Raw genomic sequence first — 19,990 nt, 5'->3', positions numbered from 1 at the left:
TGGCGCGCCTTCCTGCTCCGCGCCAGGCGCTTCACGCCCGTTGTCTTCTCCAAACCCACGGCCCTAGTTCAGAGAGGTTAAGCAATTCGCCCGAGGTTGCCCAGCTAAGACGGGGAGGCCAGGCCCGACTCCACCTCAGAGATACAAGGCGGGGGGCGCCTCACTCAGGGCTTAGAGACCTACCGAGAAAGGCAACCCGGACCTTGCTTCTCTCATCCCAGTATTGACTGGGACAAAGCAACGGGTCCTTTTAACGCCGCCCTCGTTTTTCTCTAAGACTCAAAACAAAACAAAACAAAACAAAACACTTTGAGAGCCAAAGTCTTTTTCAGCTGCAGAGGCTGCCTGGCCTATCTCTCCGGGCTCAGCACAAGTCCCTCCAGCCAGAGCAGCCTCCTCTAGGCTCCACTTTGCACAGAAACACTGTCAGCTACCTGCCAGTCATCGTGACAGGTGCTGGGAGACAGTCCAATGCCTGCCCTCTTGGAGCCCATAGAATAATCGAGCAGGGAGACTGACATCAAAAACAAATCTCCCACATACAAAACTCCCATAAATGAACTAGTAATTACAAACTAAAGGGCCAGTTCTATGGAACATCCAACAAGGGAACCTTACCCCCACCCCAACCCCGAGGGGGAAGGGGGCAGGCTTCCTGAGAGTGACAAGCTGAGATGCTAAGGTTGAGGAGTTAACCAGGCAAAAGGCAGGGAAGACAAGGAGACCTGTCCAGGCTGTGCAAATGTCCTGTGGCACGTTGCAAGAGCAGAAGGAAAGCCCAAGTTGTCAGAGCATTAGAACTTGAGTCTTTGTCCTATAGGAAATAATGCCGGAAGGTTTTAAGCAGGAGAGGGATGATCTGAAAATACACATCTGATTCCTTCAGGACATCCTGTGCCTCTGAGGACAGGACCTGTCTGGTTTGCCATTCAGCACCATCTGAAGGTATGTTGGCAAACAAAAACAAAACAGGAAAACTGGACGAAGACCTCATCTTTCAAAGGAAAAGTCTGTACTAGACAATCCGAAGAGATGCATTTTATTTCAAGTACATACAGTAAAGAGAACTGAACCACCCAGGAGGTGCTGGTTGGAACAGAGAAAACTGATCTATAATTAAGACACATGGGTCTAAAACCTTGCCCTGTTTGTACAACGTGAACAATAAATGCTGTGTAAAGGAATGTTAAAGTGCTTTGGGAACATCCCTGACACCTTATCCACACGGATAATTTGTTTTGTGTTTTTTTTTTTTAAATGTCTTTATTGATTTCAGAGAGAGGGAGAGAGAGAAACATCAATGATGAGTCATTGATTGGCTTCTTCCTGCACGTGCCCTACTGGGGATCGAGCCTGTAACCTGGGTATGTGTCGTGACCAGGAATTGAGCCTCGATTTCCTGGATCCTGGGTTGATGTTTAACCACTGAGCCAGCCGGGCTCCACACAGATAATTTGCACAACAAAACACATCCATCAGAGGCAAGCTTTGGCCTAAGCCTGGGACAGTTACCAGGAGTTCTGAAGTGCTCAAATCCAGCGCTATAATCCTGGGCACTATGTCACCACACCCTTCTCCTTGCCAGGGAAATGTAGGGCTGGGTACTCCCACTAGGGACCAGGGCTTTGCTCAGGGAGATGGGTTCTGATAGAAATGGTGTAAAGGGAGTCTGGGATTTCCATTCACATTCAGTACAGAATCAGTGAAATGAACCCCCAAAGGACAGCTTCCTCCACCCATTTCAACAAGAATGACAAGACCCCTAGCCAAGACCATTTCCTGGGTGCAGGATTGTAAACTGGGAACACCAGCTTCTGAGGACCCTCCCTCCCTTTCTCTTCTGTTGGGGCTGCCAATCAATCCAGGACTCCAGATCTGTTACTTTCAAGACACTGAACGGTCACATCCCCCAGATTCATGACTAGGCCTCTGCCTAAGAAACAGAAGTTCATCCAAAGTGAACTTGCTCCCTACTTTGCGTGTCAAATTTACTTATAAATGGGGATACCTGGATCTGTCAGTCAGCACAGGACCAATGCCTTAGACTATAATCATCTCTCCTGAGATGACTACAATCGTGTCCACTGAGGCCAAGCCCCCTGTCAGTTCTAGCTTTGGATGGCTCTGCTCTGATGCCCTCCCCAGTGCAGCCAGCCTAGGGAGGTGAGGTGACTCCTGATAGCCCTGGTCAGTGCCACACTAAGGGCAGCCACCAAACCTAGACTGCAGCCTTCGAGCTGAGTTGGGCAAGGCCCTGGTCACCCCTCTAAGCCTGTGGCTCACTGTTAGCCCCTTCCAAATGGCAAAAGGAAATGCAGTGTGTGTGTGTGTCTTGGGGGGCACGGATGAGGCTGGGCAACCCTTCCCTGTACGCAGGAATCACAGCCCTGTGGTTTTGAGTACAGTACAGACAAGCCAGCCTTCCCAAGGAGTGCATGGAGATTCTTTGCCCTGTCTGATGGTTCACCTACCTTTCTGCACACACGTGTCAACCCGCACGTGGGCTTTGGGCAGTACAGCTCTTCGTCCATCCTGCCTTTTGTACCCTCCTAACCCCCCATTCCTCAGAGCTCAAGGGAAGATTCCCTTAACCTTAGATGACTTTGGGAACAGGCAGCCTGAATGTAGCTCACAGGCTCCACTGAGTCATCTCATGGAGAGGGTGGCTCGCCCCAGGCCTTTTCCCAAAGTGAGAACTCATTCCTCCTGCCTCCCCACACATCTCTCCCTTCATGTCTGGCTGACTCAGTCAGGAGCTCTCTGGAGACTCCCAGTCAGGGTCCCAGAGCCTGGACTCCTAAGGAGAGGGCTGTACCTCCATTGTGAATAAACCTTCCCACCCACCCCGGAAAGTTCCAGTGAAGCCCAGAGAGGGCAGGCATCCAAAGTCACCCAGCAAGTTCACGAAAGTCTGGAGATCTACCTACCCCTCCTGCAGTCTCAAGGGGCCAGAAGAACCATTGGCAATCCCCGATCTCAGGGCTCTGCCACAGGGTCAGTGAAGTGATGGAACACAGGTCCAAGGGTCAGAGTGACTGGATGGAACTGACCGCTGGGGCGGAAGAAGGGCAGAGTGGCCTGCTGAGACCCAGGGGCCAGGGTGAAGCAGAGCCTGTTGGTGTGGGGCCCGGCCTCCTAGCCCAGGCCCTGCAGTTCTGCCTCAGACTTGGCATGGCTAAGGGGTCGGAGTGTCCGGGAAGGCCTGCCCTCAGGCCCAGAGTCCTGCTCCTCGTAGCAGGGGTTCAGGCGGCCCATGTCGAGCAAGCAGAAGAGGCTACGCGCAGTCCCGGCGTGGTGCTCCACCAGGGCCTCCAGGCTGGGGAACTCGGCTGGCAGGTGCTGAGGAGGAAGGGGCTTCAGTTCCAGCTTCCCCTTCCCCTGGCTGGCGATGGACACCAGCTACACCCTCGCATGGGATCGTGCCTCACTTTAGAGGAGGAGATTGGAGCTCAGGGAGGTCACTGTCCTGCGCACAGCACAGCCAGGCACCATTTCCTCTCTTTCTGTCCTCCCAGCCTGGACAGGACTGAGGCACTTAGCGTGGAGGTAGGGGCGCACATTTAAAAAGCCCCCGCCCACCCCAGTCCCTGGAAACCTGTGATCGGCCAGGACTCCAGACCTGGAGACTCAGAGTCTGTAGGAAATTAAGCAAGTCCCTGCTCTGAGTCAGCTTCCTCTGAGAGATGGGGTAGAGTGTGGGAAAGCAGACTTTTAAAAGCGGGGATTCCCACAGAAATGTGAAGCGTGACGCTAGCCCCAGACTCTGCTCGTGGGACCCTCCGAAAGCCTCTGGAGAGGGGCCCTAGGGAGGCGCCCCTAGGTAGAGGTGGGGTCAGCGGGCCAGGGAGGGCGGGGCCCGCAGGGACACCTACGAAGGGGCTGGATGGAGTTCAATAAGGGGCGTGGCCAGGGAGAGCCAATGGGGGGCTAGAATAAGGGTGGGGCGGAGTCAGTAGCTAGAGGGGGAGGGGCCTGCGGACAAGGGGCGGGGCCGACCGCACTGCCTACCTCCACGCGGTAGCGGCCCAGGTGGTTCCGGAAGACCAGGTGCGGCACCACACCGCACTGCGTCCGCACCGACAGGCACCACTGGCCGCTGGCGCCGGGCTCCGGCCACAGCAGGAAGGCCCCAAGCACGTCTTTCCGGAGCAGGACAAGGGCACTGGGCCTGGGAGGGCAGAGGGAGAGGCTGAAGGCGGGACCTCTAGTCCGGACCCAGCTTCAGGCTGCTCCCAGGGCAATGGCCTAACAGCCCCATAGCATCTTAAACAGGTCTGGCCAGAGGAGGGCTTTTTAGACTTCCTGCCTGAAAGGTTTTTAGGGGGTCCATAACTGACAACTTCAAGGCCGGATCAGGAAAGTTTTAAAGACCTGACATTTAGGGAGCTGTCCCCTGGCGCTGAGGTCTTCGCTCATTTGAATTACCTCACTTGATCCCCTCCATAGCCCTGCCATGAGATCCTTTTATAATCCCCACTTTACATTTGAGAAAACTGAGGCTGAAGTGTCTGGCCAGGGATGAGGAGCACTCTGCCCTTGCACAGGAATGTGCACCTACATGTCAGGGCCCTGGGGGTGGGGAGGTGCACACAGCTTATTCCCCAGCTCACTCCAAGGGGCTCGGAATTCAGCCAGGCCAGGCTCTTCCTACCTGGAGATGCCAGCAAAGGCCCAGATGTTCTCAGTAAGGCTGCCCTCACTCTCCACTAGGCATGAGGGGCCACCAGGACCCCAGGGCCACGCCTCCCACGCAGCAGGAACTGTGGAGACCACCCAGGGTCAGAGGAAGAAAGATTGATTTGTCCTAACCCGCCCACCCCACCCCCACAGGCCCCATGACCCCACACTTGTCTCCTCACCAAGCCTCCCCTTCCCCGTCCACAGGAACACATCTAGCCCTCCAAAAGACACAGCCACACACAAGCACACCCCCACGCACACCCACTCACCAATTTAAGCACATCCACAGCTATACAAACCTGTGCAAGCCCCGGACCCTGGGCACCCAGACCCTGGTGCACACTCACTCACGTGGACACGATACACAGCCACTCACAGCAAAGGCATCTGCTCAGAGGTGCAGTCACGGCCTTGCAGAGACAGACACTCAGGCCACCCTCTCCGACTCACACAGGAGGGAACAGGCCTGTGCCCAGGTACCCATACAGCAGGCGTGCTCCTGCTACTCACAGGCCTCCCGGGCTGACAGCTGCAGCTGTGTCTCGTAGGTGCACCCACGGTAGGCCCCGGAGCGGATCACCTTGCTGCGGATGGCCTTCTTGCGCACCAGAGTGGGGGAGCAGTAGGGATTCCCCAGGCGGAAATGGCGGGCACCCCCCCGGCCTTCCAACTCTAGTAGCTCCTTCTAGGGCACCAAGAGAGGCCCAGAGGGATGCACAGGTCAGGTCTGGCCCTGTCAGGTCAGGTGAAGCCCCTCCTTCGAAGTCCAGCAACCACCCCCACATAGCCCCCAAACCCTCACCCAGTTCCCTATCCACAGCCCACTCCCTGGCTGGGGCTGGGGTGCTGCATACCCCAGTGCCCATGGGCCCCTCTGCTGGCAGCCGCCGGAAGGAGACGAGGGCACGAACGTTCTGTGAGAACTGATCACGGCCAAAGGGCTCCCGTACTAGGCCAGGGGGCTTTCCAGGGCTGGACAATGGCTTCATGGGCACATCCCCTGCAGGACCCAGGCAGGGCTCAGGCTGTGCCCGCTCCTCAGGGTGCTGCAAGAGGTAAGCAAGCTGGAAGGAGCGGCAGAGCAGCAGGTGCAGGATCTGGACCTAGGGAGGGAAGGGGCTCAGTTAAGGGAGGTCTCCTGGGGAATAGCTTAGGCATCAACCCACTCATGATAGGGTATACCACCCCTTGGCTTGGGATGCTCTTCCCCATAAGTGGGAAAACTCCCACTTATCCCTCAAAACCTCACCACCATGCACCCTTCCCTATCTGAGTATCTACTCTGTTCCAGGCAACATGCTTGAGCTAGAAATACCTGGGCTAAATGCACTCCTCTCCATAGGTTTACAACCCCCATCCCATGGTGGGTCAGTATCCTCTTAGAGAACTAGCTAAGATTCCAGACCCTGGAGTCACAGAACCTGGGATCCAATCCTAGCTCTATCCCTTAGAAGCTACTGTGTGACCCTGGGCAGAGCATGGCACCTCTGTCCTCAGTTTCCCCACCCCACCTCCATGTGCTCCTTTAATGAAATGAAGCACAAAAATTCCCTGGCATAGGCCCAGCACTCTACCCCCACACCACACACATCATTCCAACACATTGGAACAGTGAGCTCCAGATCAGGGGCCATGTTTCGGCCACCTGTCACTCCAGTAGCCAGCACAGGGCTGGACATACAGGGGTGATGGCAAACGCTTGCTGTGGGATGGAGCCAGACCCAGCCTCTGCTTGCTGAACAGCTGGCTGCTCAAGCTCTGCTGTTCACGACAGTGACACTGGCTTTGACTTCGGGGGTCTACCTGCCCACCCACTCACTCCACTGGGCCACACACTGGAACCTAGGCCCAGTGTCTGCTCTCAAAGAACTCCAGTGTCTGTAATTAGGGACAGACCTAATAATAGAGCGTAGTTCATGTTACAGGTCTCCAGAAGGGAGTGGTGGGCTACAGGAATCGCATTGGGCTGCACAGACACATGGGCTGAGCCTTGAAGGGCAAGTTGGAATTTGCCAGGATGAGAAGGTGAAGGGTATCTCAGGTAGAGAGAACAGCAGGAGCAAAGGTGTGGCAGGGTGACTCCCCAAACCCCAAGTGCATGGCATAGTCCTCACAGCAAACTGAAGCCACTAACTTGCTTTTGTGGAGTCCCTAGTGGGCAGAGCCACAGAAGGAGCCTGTGTGGCAATGGGTGCAGGTCCGGAGGGGGCTCAAGCCAGCAGAGCCAGGCCCTCCATGGCCTTTTGGTCCCTGGAACCCATGCTGGTGGACAGCACCCCTCCACCCCAGCCTTTGGTGGTCCCCTGCCCGGGCCCCAGATACCTCTCCAGGCTGGCTGCCCACAAAAAGGTGACAGAAAAGCTTGCTAGCTGGGCTCCGGGGGTTTCGGGCCACAAAGGCAAACTGGCAGTCGGCTGGGCACCAGGTGGAGTAGAGTATTCGCCTCAGGGCATGTGCCATCAGGAGCACCTGGGGAGGCAGCGGGCATGACAGCCTCCATCAGACCCATCACAGGGCCTGCAGCCGCCAGCCCAGCGTGCGCCAGCCCTGTGGGCCCCACACACCTGCTGGCAGGCCTCCCGGCCCTGCTCTGCAGCCTACGTGCCCAGTTTAGGGCCCACCCAGCTCCTGGGGTGCTCTTCCCTCCTTCCAGTCCTGCCCAAACCCTTCTCTCCACTGCCAACATGCTGGCTGGGAGCGCCATGCCAATGGAATGGAATGAGGGGCAGAGCAATCGGCCTGCGGGGTCCCAGAGAGGCAGTGGTGGCAGGCCCTGGGGCTGCATTCCTGGTCTTGGAGTCAGACGGGTGGGGTTTGAATCCTGGCTCTGCCACTCACCCCCTCTCTTGGGCAGGTGGACATAGCCCTCTGAGGCCTTGTTGTGACAAGTGTTAAGTTGCGCTAGTACTCCTGTGATGGGGCTGTTGGTGGAGTCAGTGAGACCTCGTGCAAGTGGCAAAGGACCTGACCCCAGGGCCCCCTCGATGCACAGCTCTGGAACAGCATGTGCACCGGTCTTAGAGTCATGGCGTGTACTGTCTGGCATGCAGTTAGTGTTCAATAAACGCTGGCTTGCACCAGGAGAGGATGGGCGACGAGGCAGGCGCTCCCAACTGGCCTCCAGCCTGAGTCTGGCCCCCCTCCCATAGCTGCGAGCCTGCTGGTCAGTGCTGGACAGGCTATGTGTAGAGGCCCAGGGACTCGCAAAAACCTCATGGGCTGGATGGTCCTGAAGCTCAGGCCAGGAGGTATTGCCTGGAAATTGTGGAGGGCCGGGATCAGGGGTGAGATGGATGAGAACCTGTTGCCTACTGAGCTTGCCTTGCAGCGAGGACTCCAAAGCCCTGAGCAGGCCAGGAAGCTGGGAGACTCAAGGGACAGTGTGGGGCCTGGGTGGAGGCAAGGACGTCCTGAGGGAGTAGGACACATGTCCTGTCCAGTCCTCACCTGCACCCCCACGGGCTCCTACCTCGCCCTCCCCGCTGTAGATCTTGAGGCCCTGAAGGCTGAATTTCAGGATGACGGCCCGGCGTAGGGGACAGTCCTGGGTGGGAGAGAGTTGGTGGGGGGCAGGCATTACCTCTCAGGCCCTGCCCTGCCCAGCCTCAGTACAGTCACCATGGGCTGGCCAGCCAAGTCCCCCTCCCTGTCCGGGGACCGAGCCTGGACAATGAATGACTCCTGGCAGAACCACCCCCCCCCACCCCCCCACCCCCCCCACCCCCCACCCCCGCAACCAGGGCCATCCCACCTCCCACCTGTGGCTTCCACCCTTGGGGCAGAGGTGACAACTGCCTAAGGGAAGAAAGTCCCTGGGCATAGGGCATGTGGCTCTAGGAGCCTGGGTGTGGTCTGGGCGGGGCCACCGCTCAGAATGGCTTTGGTCCTGCCCCTCCCTGGGCCTCGCTTGCTCCTTCTCGGTGATTGGAGGTGGGACAGTCACAAGGTCTCAGAGGCCATTACCAGCCTGCCATCCCAAGGCTCGGACCCCCACCAGGGAAGTGCCACCCCAGCTCACCTACCTTCAGTGCCCACAGTTGTTGCTGCACCAGCCACACGCTCTCCTGGGTGTCCAGGTCATCCACGGAGAAGGAGCCCACATACTGCTCGGGGGTGGGTGGGGGTGGGAGGGAGGCAAGGGAGTAAAGCTCATGGCTCCTGACCCCAATCCTCCAAGTTCCCCCCAAACACACACTCTACTCTGTTGGGTAAGCTGTGGATGGACAGAGCACTGTACTCGGAGTCCAGGCTTTGCTACTTTCCCTGCAGGTGGCCTTGGTTAAGCCACTCAGCTTGCTGAAGCCCCATCTCCTTATCTGTGCCCACACACACACTCCCGAGCCTGGGTCAGGAAGGGAAGACACAGAAATAGGTCCTCCCCACCCCCAGGACCTGCTACCCAGTCACCACCCACCAGAGCACATGTGGTGGGGGGGCACCCACCTGGGCAAACTTGGTGATGCACCTGGGCCGGTGAGGGGCAGGGCCGCAGTCAGAGGCCCTCCGGCCTCTTGCCCCAGCCTTCTGCATGGCTCCCAGGGTGCCCAGCTTCAAGCCCCACAGGAGAGAAAGCTGCAAAGGTCAAGGGAGAGGGTTGGCTGCCAGGCAGTCGAGCCACGTGCTCCCATCAGATGCCAGTGAGCTCCTTCATTGGACAAACCCTTAGTGAGCACTCACGGTGTGCCAGGCAATGACCTGGGCACTGGGGACACAGACCTGAACAAAACTACAAACTCCCTCCTGCTCTCAGGGAGTCAACATTCTCGTGAGGAAGAAAGACATTAAATATTAAATAAGACATGGATTATGCTCCATGCTGTCAAAGCAAAGAGGGGGATGTGAAATGCAGGTAGGGGGCTGGCTGCAGTTAGGAAGCCTCCCCAAGGAGTGAGGGTTGGGAAACAGCTACAGGAAAAGGTGTGGCAGTCCATGCCCTGGGTCAAACATTGGCACCTCTGCTCTGGGCTGGGCTGCCAGACAACCAGCTTGTACAGAGAGCAGGGGTTGGGGGCAGCACCACCTAAGAAGAGGGGTGACAGCAGGGAGACCAGTCTGCAAAGGCAGAGGAGTGAAGGCAGCTGGGGCCCTTCGGTGGACCTTTCCAGAGCAGCAGACTAGAGCCAGGTTGGAATCAGCCTTGAATGTCACACTAGGAAACTCAGGCTCTGCCCTCTGGGCAGTGGGGAGCCACGGCAGGTTCCAGGACTGGAGCTCTGTAGCCTTCCGGGGATGGCCCATGAGCTGGATGGCTAGAGCTGCCTCACAGGCCTGACTCCAGCCCCTGCCTGGACCCCCAACCATACAGTGCCCTGATGCTGAGTCAGGAGGTGGGGAAGGCCAACTGCCCAGGGGGGCTGAGGAGCCCCACCCCCAGCCTAGGTTCTGGTCTTTCCTGGGGTCCCTCTCCGAGATCCATTAGTGAAGGAGCGGAGGAAACCCCCTTACTGGACTGTCCTCAAGGGCAGGGAGAGCACTCACTCCCCAGCAGAGCTCCGGCCCACAGCTGGTGCTCAGTGAACATGGAATGAGGCATCACGGGAAAGAATGGCTCCTCTGCCTGGTCCCTGAGGACTCAGCCCCTCGGTTTGTCCTGGGACCAACTTGGACCCGCACCTCCGCCCCCATCCCGGCCAGCTCTGTTTCACCAGCCTACTTGTAATCACTGCGCTTGGGATCTGTGATCCTTCCGAATCCTGTGTGGCTTCGGGGAAGCCTCCTCCCCTTTCTGAGCCTGCGTTTCCTCTTCCCAAACCTGGAATAACGGAGGATTAGATGTGAGGATTAATGAGGAGCAGGCATCAGGCCGATGCTCACGGGACGGGAGACCCCACAGCCTGAAGTTCAGGAGGGAGCTTGGGAGACGTGAGGTTGGACCCCTTGCTGGGGCCACACCTGACACACACCATCCAGTCTGGGAGGGTGTGGCAGGAGGGGAGGCCTGCCTGAGGGACAGATTCCTGCCAGGAAAAGTAGAGATCAGACGGGAAGCTGGGCAGGAAATGGGTGTGTCCTGGGTGTGCCCTATCAATCTGCGGGAGTCCTTGGAGAAGGCTGCTTTGGGCGCTTTGGAGCTGCCACCGGGGCTGACACCGACACTCAGGGCCAGGAGCCCAGGACCAGCGCCTACGTCTGCCTGCCCAGGACCCTCACCCCAGGCTCAGGCCAGGGTGGAGGCACCAGCTGCAACCTACTACTGTCCTGCGTAGCTGGCAAGGAAAGAGCCAGAAAACAAAGACTGCACCGTCCCCTGAGGCCTCCCGGTTCCTCCTCCCGCACCCTCTCCTTTCCGGCTTTCCTGGGCCCTCGCGGCCTCATGCTTTTTGATCTCGACCATTTCTCGCATCATGTCCATGACTTCTTGTTCCTTTCATGTTTAAATAAAGCAAAGTGAGGTGTGTCATGGGCACAAAAGCTATGTGGCCCCCGTTCCAGGAATGGAGATGGGAGCTTCCAGTAAACTCGCCTTTCAACTTCCTAGTCACACGTGGGCTGGGATGCCCTGTACCCACGGCGGTGAGGATTGGAGGGGGCAAAGACAAAAGCAAAACGGGGTGAAAGGGAGAGAGACAACCAGAAGAAAAGGCAGCTACAGAAGTGGGAAGAGTGAGGTGTAAGAAAGGTAGAAGAAGAGATAAAGGGGAGGTGGGAGGGACAGAGGAGCACGCGGCTCATTCCGCCTGTGCTGACACAGCCCCTCAGACACTAAGGAGCCACGTGGGCTGTGACGCACACACATTTGCTTGCACACACTCTGAGACAGCTGTGTTGCTTTCTTGGGGGTGCCATGTGTGCAGGCAGTGGGGGTGGGGAGACCGCTGGCCCTCTTATGAGCCCCACCCCACCCATTATCACCTGATCCTTCCCCATCTCCAGGAAACTGGATGTTTCTCCCTTCCCCTCCCTCTCTCAAGCCCGAGGTGCACTTCAGCCCCAGGCCTGGAGTTGGAGGCTGCACAGGGGACCAGGGAAGGGACCAGCCTCACCCTGACCTGCATAACAGACCTGCATACCCCTTCCAGGCACAAACACCCACTTATCACTTCGGACCTGACCTGTTTTCCCAAGGTTTTGCACAGAGGCCTGGCGGGGCCAGCACCTCCCTAAAGGGACACATTTGGAATGAGGAGGGGCTCTTCTTTTACTCCTGAGGTTTTCCAGGTGGCCCTGCTTAGAGATGGGGGATAGATGGGTTGACTTGCCTGAAGGCTGGAGTCATAGGAAGGGCCCACCTTCCCAGCATTCTGGGAGACTACTAGGCATGCAGATCCAGGGCTTAGTGAAGGGTAGCTCAGGGGAGCCAAGTCACTTGCCCAGGGTCTCATGACATAAGTGGGGAGCAAGTCTGGAAGCAAAGCCAGGTGTGTGGGGCTCTTTCTCAAGGCCATGGCAGTGCCCTTCTCTCAGACTCCCCTCCCCAAGCAGGGTGTCCACCTTCAGAGTTTGGTGGGTCCCAGCCCAACCAGCTGCTGCAACACCTCAGGTGCTGGGGGGCTGATCGGATCAGCAAAACAGCAGCTTTGTCTGTCTAACTGCCTCCTGGGCCAGATGGTCTGGGGCTGCCAGAGCCACTTCGGTCACTTGCTTCACCCCAGTGCCTTTGGCTCAGCTCCACAGATGAGCCCCGCTGCCCTAACACACCTTCTAGTTCCACCCCCACCTGCCCCAGGCCACCAGAAGAGAAAAGAAAACCAGAAGCAGCCAAGGACCAGGGGCCAAGACCCTGGATTATGGGTCCCACAAGGTTGGCTGATGTGTCCTCGGGCAAGTCACTTAACCTCTCAGCCTCCATTTCCTCACCTCTAAATGGGGGATAATAACAGCAGCTGCCTGGGATGCATTTGTTTCTCTGAGACTATTTCCTAGTGGGACCAAGTGCCAGGTGAACAAAACAAAGTCCCGGCCCTGGCCCAGCACTCAAGCTGGGTTGGGGACCCCTGCGAGAAAACCAAGAACATTGGTGTGTGTGTGTGTTAATGACTTAGAGAGAAACACTGGGGGAGGCGGGTATAAGGGGGGGGGACGGGGTGCTATCTAATGCAGGGCGGTCGAGCACGGCCTCTCCAAACAGACGACACTGAGCTGAACGCACTGTTTTCAGATTAAGCGGGGCGAGCGCCCGGGCGGTGCAGAGCGCTCCCTGGCGTGGGCTGCTGCTCCTACGACGGCTGCGATTCCTGGACAGCGCTGCCAGGGGGCAGAGAAACTCCCCGGACCCACCGAGCAGGACGAGGTGGGCGGGCGGAGGGGGCGGCGGAGGTGATGGGTGGCGACAGTGATGCAGGGAGGGGCAGAGGTGGGTGCCGGCGGAGGTGATGGGTGGCGACGGTGATGCAGGGAGGGGCAGAGGTGGGTGCCGGCGGAGGTGATGGGGGGCGATGGTGATGCAGGGAGGGGCAGAGGTGGGTGCCGGCGGAGGTGATGGGGGGCGATGGTGATGCAGGGAGGGGCAGAGGTGGGTGCCGGCGGAGGTGATGGGTGGCGACGGTGATGCAGGGAGGGGCAGAGGTGGGTGCCGGCGGAGGTGATGGGGGGCGATGGTGATGCAGGGAGGGGCAGAGGTGGGTGCCGGCGGAGGTGATGGGGGGCGATGGTGACGCAGGGAGGGGCAGAGGGGCTCCTCGCCATCCGAGACCCACCCCCGCACTCTCTGCGCTTGAGGACTGAGCCCGGCTCCCGCCGACCTGCCAACCCCGCCGCTGCCCGGCTCCCCGGCTCTCGGGCGCTCACTCACCGCGGCCGCCGCGTCTCGAGTCCCGTCGCAGCAGCTCCGCGCGTGTCCACCGCCCGCCGCCCACCTGGCAGCGGGAACCAGCGCTCTGGATCACCTGGCGGCGGAGCCCGCCCTCGCCCACCAATCGGGGCCCGAGGAGCGGCTCCGCTCCAGTGACGCCCAATCAGCGGCCGCGAGGGTCCTCGGCACCGCCCCCTCCGGCTGCGCCGTGCGCTCCGCCTTAAAGGGCTGGGGGGAGAGGGGCTGGGGGAGAGGGGCTGGCGTCCCCGCCGGCCGAGGGCGCCTCCTCCCGGGCTGCGGCCCCTGAGTGCCCAGAGCCTCGCTGACGGTCCCCTCCTCCCGGAGGGTTCTTCCCCTCCCGCCCCCTGGCTAGCTCCTCCACGTCAGCGAAGCAGCTCCAGTAGTCCTCCTCCGAGAAGCCCTCCCGGACCACCAGTGGCTGACGACTCCGTCCACTGCAGAGCCCTCGCGACTCCTGCTGGTCATCCCACCCCCCTTACTAGAGCACTGGTCAGAGGGGCCTCCATCCCCAGTGCGCAGGACAGAGCCTGGCTCGCAGTAGGCAAGTCTTGACGAGCAAGGGAGTGGGGTCAGGATCCCATCCAGGGAGCCCCGCCAGCCTCGCCCTACCTTCCCTCGCCTGGGTGTGTCGCTCAACCTTCCTGCGGGTGCGGGCCCTTCTCAGAGGAGGATTATCTGAGCTGCCAGGCTAGGGGCCTGCACCAAGGAGTCTCCTCATGGACACTGATGGTCCTACACAGACCGTGACCCTGTCCTTCCGGTTCCACGGAAATCCACTGAGATGGGGAAAACTTGGGCTGAGCAAATCCAGCCAGAAGTGTCAGTGACAGCTTTGAGCTGGAGAGCACTTTTGTTCCCACCAGGCCAGGCATTCCACGCTGTAGGTGCCAAAACACAGATAGGAAACCCAGCTCAGCCCAACCTTCAGTGCGTATTTAACCTGAGATCTGCAGAGAAGAAACAGCAGCAACTGCCCCTGCACCACACCTCACAAACGCCAGGACGGGGTGCTCAGGCCCAGGGGGGAGCAAAGGCAGGGACGACCTCAGGGGAGTTCCTGAAGGCGGCAGGTTTGAGCCAGGCCTGGGCACCCCCCATTCCCTGTCTCCCCAGAGCATCGGGATGCCTTCCAGAGGCAGCAGTGAGGTGTAATGGTTCTAGGCTTAGTTCCAAGTCTGGGCACTTCACCTCCACCAAATGTGGGTCCTTAGGCAAACACCTTAATCACTTTGATCCCCAAATGCCCCATCTGTAAGTGTTACTAACACCTGACTCACGGGGATGTGAAGATTCCGATGAGTTAATGTGGGCAATGTGCTTGGCACAGTCCCTGACCTGTAGTAAGTGACGCGCTCAGTAAATATTAGCTATTAGCCTTTGTGTTTGTTCTTGAGTGTCTTTTGTACTTGATTGAATGGCAAGTGTTTATTGAGTTCCACATGCCAGGTGCTCTGGGAAACCCTTCAGCGAGGCCATGTGATAGCCTCGAGTCCAGCAATGAGTATCAAGACGGCTTACAAGTTGGTCCTGCCCTCCAAAAACTCCAATTTATGAGGTTCAGGGAACGCAAAGGATAAAGGGCTAATTCTTACTAGCTTCCTAAAAAAGCATGTACCTTTTAAATAGAGGACTTGCCAATTACTAGATCCAAAGCCCGTTTTGAGATGATTCAGAGAAAACAACTCAAGCCACAGCCCTATTAATTCCTGGCTCCAACACGTTTCTGATGCATAGAATTCCACCTGACACATGCGATTTTTAAAACAGTGACAGGGATTTGTTTCAGGTCAAAATGAAAAAAAGAACAAGAAATTCAGTTCAGATAATGAAATAGTTCAAACCAAATGGGTAATTCTGCCTTCAAATCTCAGGAGAAGGGGACAGAGGGTCAAGATCTGAGTGGCAGGTACTGTGCTAAGTCCTGGGGATACAAAGATTTTTTTTTTAAAAACCCCACAAAACAGCACAAAAACCAGATCTGGAAGGATAAATGTGTGAAAGAGGTATGTGCCATTCACTCCTGCCTTTAAAACCCTCAAGGACCCCTTTTGTAATTGGTCTTCATGCCCACACAGGGATACAGTGTTTCAAAACCAAACGCATTCATACATTTGAAGTTCATTCCTTCATTTTTATTTTTGTATCAAAGTAATATAACTGCCCATGTGAGCTATTCCCCCAGGTTACCAAATTCAATTTACCTAATTTCACTAAAAGCAGAGACACTCCAACTGTCTACCATGCATGCAGACTTACTAACGATGCATTAGATGCGCGAGCTCAGAGGTTTGCATCAGAGGAAACACTTCAGTGGGTGTCAGCCATCTCCTGGGCAAGCCAGGTAGTTCCACTCAGGATGCGGCCTAGGACAGCCATCACCAAGTCACTACCTGCCCCATCTACCAAATCCCACATTCATGACAACACAGCTCTCGGAAGCCACCAGGTAGGGAATGTCAACCGTTAGATTAATGACTCACTTTTGCAGGAAGCCCAAAGAAATTACCTCAATTAAGCAGGGGAGGGAGTGACAAAAATGGCAAGCTGGGGGTGGGGTTATGATCCCTGAACATGTAAGGACACATGGCCATGCCATGGTATTTCCGGATGAGTCAGTGACAATGACTAAATCACACAGGTGTGAGCTTGCTATCACCATTTGCTCTTTTCTCTGAAATCCCAGAATCTGGCACTGGGGTTGCCAGCTGACAAATGTGAGTGGGATGTAACATTGCATCCTATCCTACATACAAGCCCATATCCTACAATAGGACTGAAAACTAGAGCCAAGATGGGGGGGGGGGCTTGGAGCAGGCCTCGGCACAGAGTCTCACCCACACCTCGTTTTTACAGCTCACGCTTCCCTCCGTTTCCTCAGCAACACCTTCCCATGTGGATAGTTGCTTTTGACCTTGAGCACCTTTGTCTCTCGGGTTTCTCCTAATGGCCTACCCCAATATTGCACCCCCAAAGTAAGTGACTAGAATGGAAATTTTAAAAAACTCTAAGATGTGTTATGGGTTGAACTGTGCGCCCACCTTCCCAGTCAGTATGTTGAAGTCCTTACCACCAGTATCTCAGAATGTGACAGTATTTGGAGACAGGGTCTGTAAAGAGGTAATGAAAACGAGGTTAGTAGAGCCCTGGGCGGTTTGGCTCAGTGGTTAGGGCATCGGCCCACGCACCGAAGGGTCAAGGGCATGCACCTCGGTTGCAGGTTTGACCCAGGCCCTGGTTGGGGCGTGCGGGAGGCAACCATTCAATCTCTCCCTCTCTCTCTCCCTCCTCCCTCCCTTCCACTCTCTCTAAAAAAATACCCTCAGGTGAGGGTTAAAAATAAGAGTGAGGTTAGCGGAGTGGGCCCCAATCCAGTATGACCGGTGTCTTTAAGGAGAGGAAGTCGGGGCGCAGACACGGCCAGAGGGGAGATGGGGGCGGCCTGCGGTACCCGCTTACGCTGCAGACGGACCCGCTGATCACACTGAGGCTCCTTTTCCGTCCGAAAGGCAGGCGGCAGAGCCGCCCCCCCCCCCCCCCCCCCCGCCAGATTCCGCTCCCTGGGGCATTCTGGTGGGTGGGTGTGGAGGCTAGACGATCCAAGAAATGGAATCTAGCCGTCCCTCGCCTTCCCACTTGAGGAGCTGTGGCTAAGTGACTTGCCTGAGGCTGTGCTGTTAGTTCCAAAGGGGACACAGACTGCGGGCGCCTGACTCGGGGCCACGGGCAGGGCAGCGATTCCCACGCCTTCCGAGAGTGAATGTGCTCTCCCAGGGGACCACCTGGCGGAGCCCGAAGTGCTGCTGCCGCTTTGTTTCTAGGAAATCTTGTTTTATCTTATTAACTATTGTGGACTTTGCTCTCCCGTCCATTTGGTTCAATGTGACCGTTAACATAATGGCGTCCCCTCCCCCAAATACTTTGGCATACAATGGGTGCCCCAGAAATTGGCACTGTTATCTTGTTGCTACCTGTACCCCATTTGGGGAACAAGGAATGGGTCCCACTTTCCCAACGGAAAGTTCTAAAGAGGTCCCCTTCTCGGAAACACTCGTTAGAGACTTTGTCGCCAGAGACAAATAAAACATGAGCCTAGGGATATATTTCAGAAAGTAAAGAAAGGCAGGTAATAATAAATACTACCTAAAATAATGCCTATGTTGCAAACCATACACTGGTAACAATATTTAACGGAGATTAAAAAGGCTGCACATCGAGTAGCCAAAGTTTTCTCTGTAGCCCCAGCTAAGGCCCCAGGTCTGGCCCAGGTGGCAGCTGATGGCCGTCTAGGCCTCTGGTGGCCCCAGCTTAGAGGGCACTGCCGTCTCTTACCCACCTGGCTTCTCTTCTCTCCTGCTCCCTGGCATTTGAAACAAACCTGTATACATTTTTTCATTTTGAAACCTGACTTTAAAGTCTGTTAATCACCCCCCCCCCCCCCCAAAATCGGTTAACCACAGCCCACTGATCTTACCATTCGCCCTCTTGCAACCTGCTGCCGGACGCCTCACTACCTGCACTGTCAGTACACAGAACCTCTAAGGCAGGTGTGCAGGAAAGGTGATTCTAGGGGCAGGTCTCACTCCATCACTTATTACATGTTCAATTTGGGGAAATCAGCTAAATTTACCTGCTTCTGAAAATTGGGGATAATGCCATGTGTCTTTATGAATATATTTGCGAGAATTTGAGATAGATGAAAGAGCCCAGCAATAGGAAACTACAATAAATGTCAGTTTAAAACAACAAAATTGAACTCTTGCGAAATTGGATGTTCTGGCTCATTTATTTTAAAAAATCATTTTTCCTAAAATCCTAAAATGCCTTAGTAACCTGATCGTAGCGAACATGATTCGATCTTTGATACTTGATAATCTCACACTGTCTCTGGGGGGCTAGTCTAAAAAACTGATTGTGGATTTGAACCCCCTTTGTTTTACAGATGAGGAAATCAAGGCTTGGGGAGGTTAAGAGGCTTGTCCGAGGTCACAGTTGGTAAGTGGCACAGCCTCCAAGGACCACTGTGTAGGACCCTAGCTACAGATGTTAGGATACTGGGCTGAGTGATGGATCCGCACCAGGATCCATTTTCAATTTGGAATTGATGAAAACGGCTTATTCCACACACCATCCCAGCGAAGTTAAATTACACAAACAAGTAACATAAGGGATTTCGGTTTGACATGAGAAGAGTTTCATCAGAGCCAAGTTCTTAACCAGTAAAATGGATGCGCGAGGATGTTGTGTAACTCCCTGGGTTTAGGGAAGGAGTGTCCTCTGGTACTGAGCAAACAGCGCAGGCGGGAAAGGCCGCATGAGTAAGGAGTAAGGTTTCTCTCAGAAGCATGCGTGTACGAGCACAGGTTTCTAACATTCCAGCTCATGATTACTAAACAGAGATCATGTCCAAAAAATTCAGTTGTCAGGCAATCCCACTTGGGCCTCCTCAAGTACAAGTTCAGTTTACAAAGAGGAAGCAAGCTGCTCACTTAGCAACACGCAAGTTCCTACAGGAGCTGTGGCTCCGGGAGGAAAAGCTCTTGCAAGTGCGAGCATCCTGCGAATGAAAAGAATGAGCCTGTGATGAACTGTGAGGAAGCCAGAAAGCGTCTCAGGACCAGGGCTTGAGAATGGCCTGGTACCTGTGCGGCCCCCCTCAAAAACTCAGGGCAGCCTCGTCATCCAAGATCTAGTTCTAATAGTTCTTACCAAGCTTCACACAAAAGCCACACTGACTCCTATTAGCACACTGAACAATTTGCAAATTATTTCCAAATCCTCTGGCACCTTAAACAAGTCCTTTCTTTCCCTTGAATAGAACATGGATTCACGGGCCGTAGGGGAAGGAGAGAATCCAGAAGCCTGAGACACTGCGGAGGGGAGACAGTGGCGCAGGGCAGCTGGAGAGGGCTCTGCGGTCAGCCCCCGGGTTTCACTCTGGCTTTGCCACTTACTACAACCTGGGGCAAGTTTCTGAACCTCACTGTGCCTGTTTTCCCTTCTGTAAAATGGGACTAATCAACACCGACTATCTCACAGGGCTGCTTAAACAAGATAATTGATAATATGTGCAGAGCCTGGCATGCAGAAGAAACTCAGTGTTAGCATTATTACTGTTATAACTTAAGAAAAACTTTTAACTACACCTTATCAAACATATTCAAGGCACCATAAAGGTCTCTTCGCTAAGCAAAGATTTAAAAACAAGTAGTTAATTACACATTTATATATAGTATCAGGACAAAGAAAGTTGCAATTTTTGACAATGGCTTGAGAAGGTAGCTTTTGAAGCCTCCTTTGACATACAAGCTATTGAAAAAACTTAGGAACAGTTGAAACTAAGCTAGTAAGTTTAAATAAAGGTAGGAAATTTCTCCAACAGGAAAAAAAAGCCATTGATGTTAAGAACCGTGGAGGAAATCATAGAAGGAAAGAACATACAGCAGTAATAAAGGTGCTAGAGGTTAATCTCTTTAAAAAGGAAAATTTGGTGCCTTGAGGGATACTGCTCATGGATCTCTAACGGCTTCTAAGCCCATTTCTGTGAAGTGGTTCCTTAGC

General features: G+C 55.5%; 1 protein-coding gene across 1 annotated transcript; it reads right to left on the bottom strand.

Moving 5' to 3' along the window:
* Nucleotides 1–1,022: 1,022 nt before the first annotated feature.
* On the bottom strand, nt 1,023–13,530 carry SH2D5 (SH2 domain containing 5). Its single transcript, XM_081143553.1, has 11 exons — nt 13,412–13,530; nt 10,334–10,432; nt 9,124–9,252; nt 8,703–8,783; nt 8,150–8,224; nt 7,003–7,149; nt 5,535–5,783; nt 5,191–5,365; nt 4,652–4,760; nt 4,009–4,168; nt 1,023–3,339 (listed from the first exon to the last, which is right to left on the bottom strand). The coding sequence occupies exons 3-11, from the start codon at nt 9,208–9,210 to the stop codon at nt 3,136–3,138; spliced, it is 1,287 nt and encodes a 428-aa protein (XP_080999679.1). The 5' UTR covers nt 9,211–9,252; nt 10,334–10,432; nt 13,412–13,530; the 3' UTR covers nt 1,023–3,135.
* Between the last annotated feature and the right edge of the window lie 6,460 nt (nt 13,531–19,990).

Source organism: Miniopterus schreibersii (genome assembly GCF_964146895.1).
Source record: "Miniopterus schreibersii genome assembly, chromosome: 8".
NCBI lineage: Eukaryota > Metazoa > Chordata > Mammalia > Chiroptera > Miniopteridae > Miniopterus > Miniopterus schreibersii.
Note: the sequence above shows the minus strand (reverse complement) of the source record. Positions and strands in the feature narration are given on the sequence as shown.

Bases quoted from the DNA above. Each gene is read 5' to 3' on its own strand.
- SH2D5 (XM_081143553.1), bottom strand. From the start codon at position 9,210: ATGCAGAAGGCTGGGGCAAGAGGCCGGAGGGCCTCTGACTGCGGCCCT. The intron at 7,150-8,149 runs GTAGGAGCCCGT...CTGCCTCCCCAG, and splicing joins TCTACAGCGGGGAGGGCGAG to GTGCTCCTGATGGCACATGC. The intron at 5,366-5,534 runs GTATGCAGCACC...TTGGTGCCCTAG, and splicing joins AGGGGCCCATGGGCACTGGG to AAGGAGCTACTAGAGTTGGA.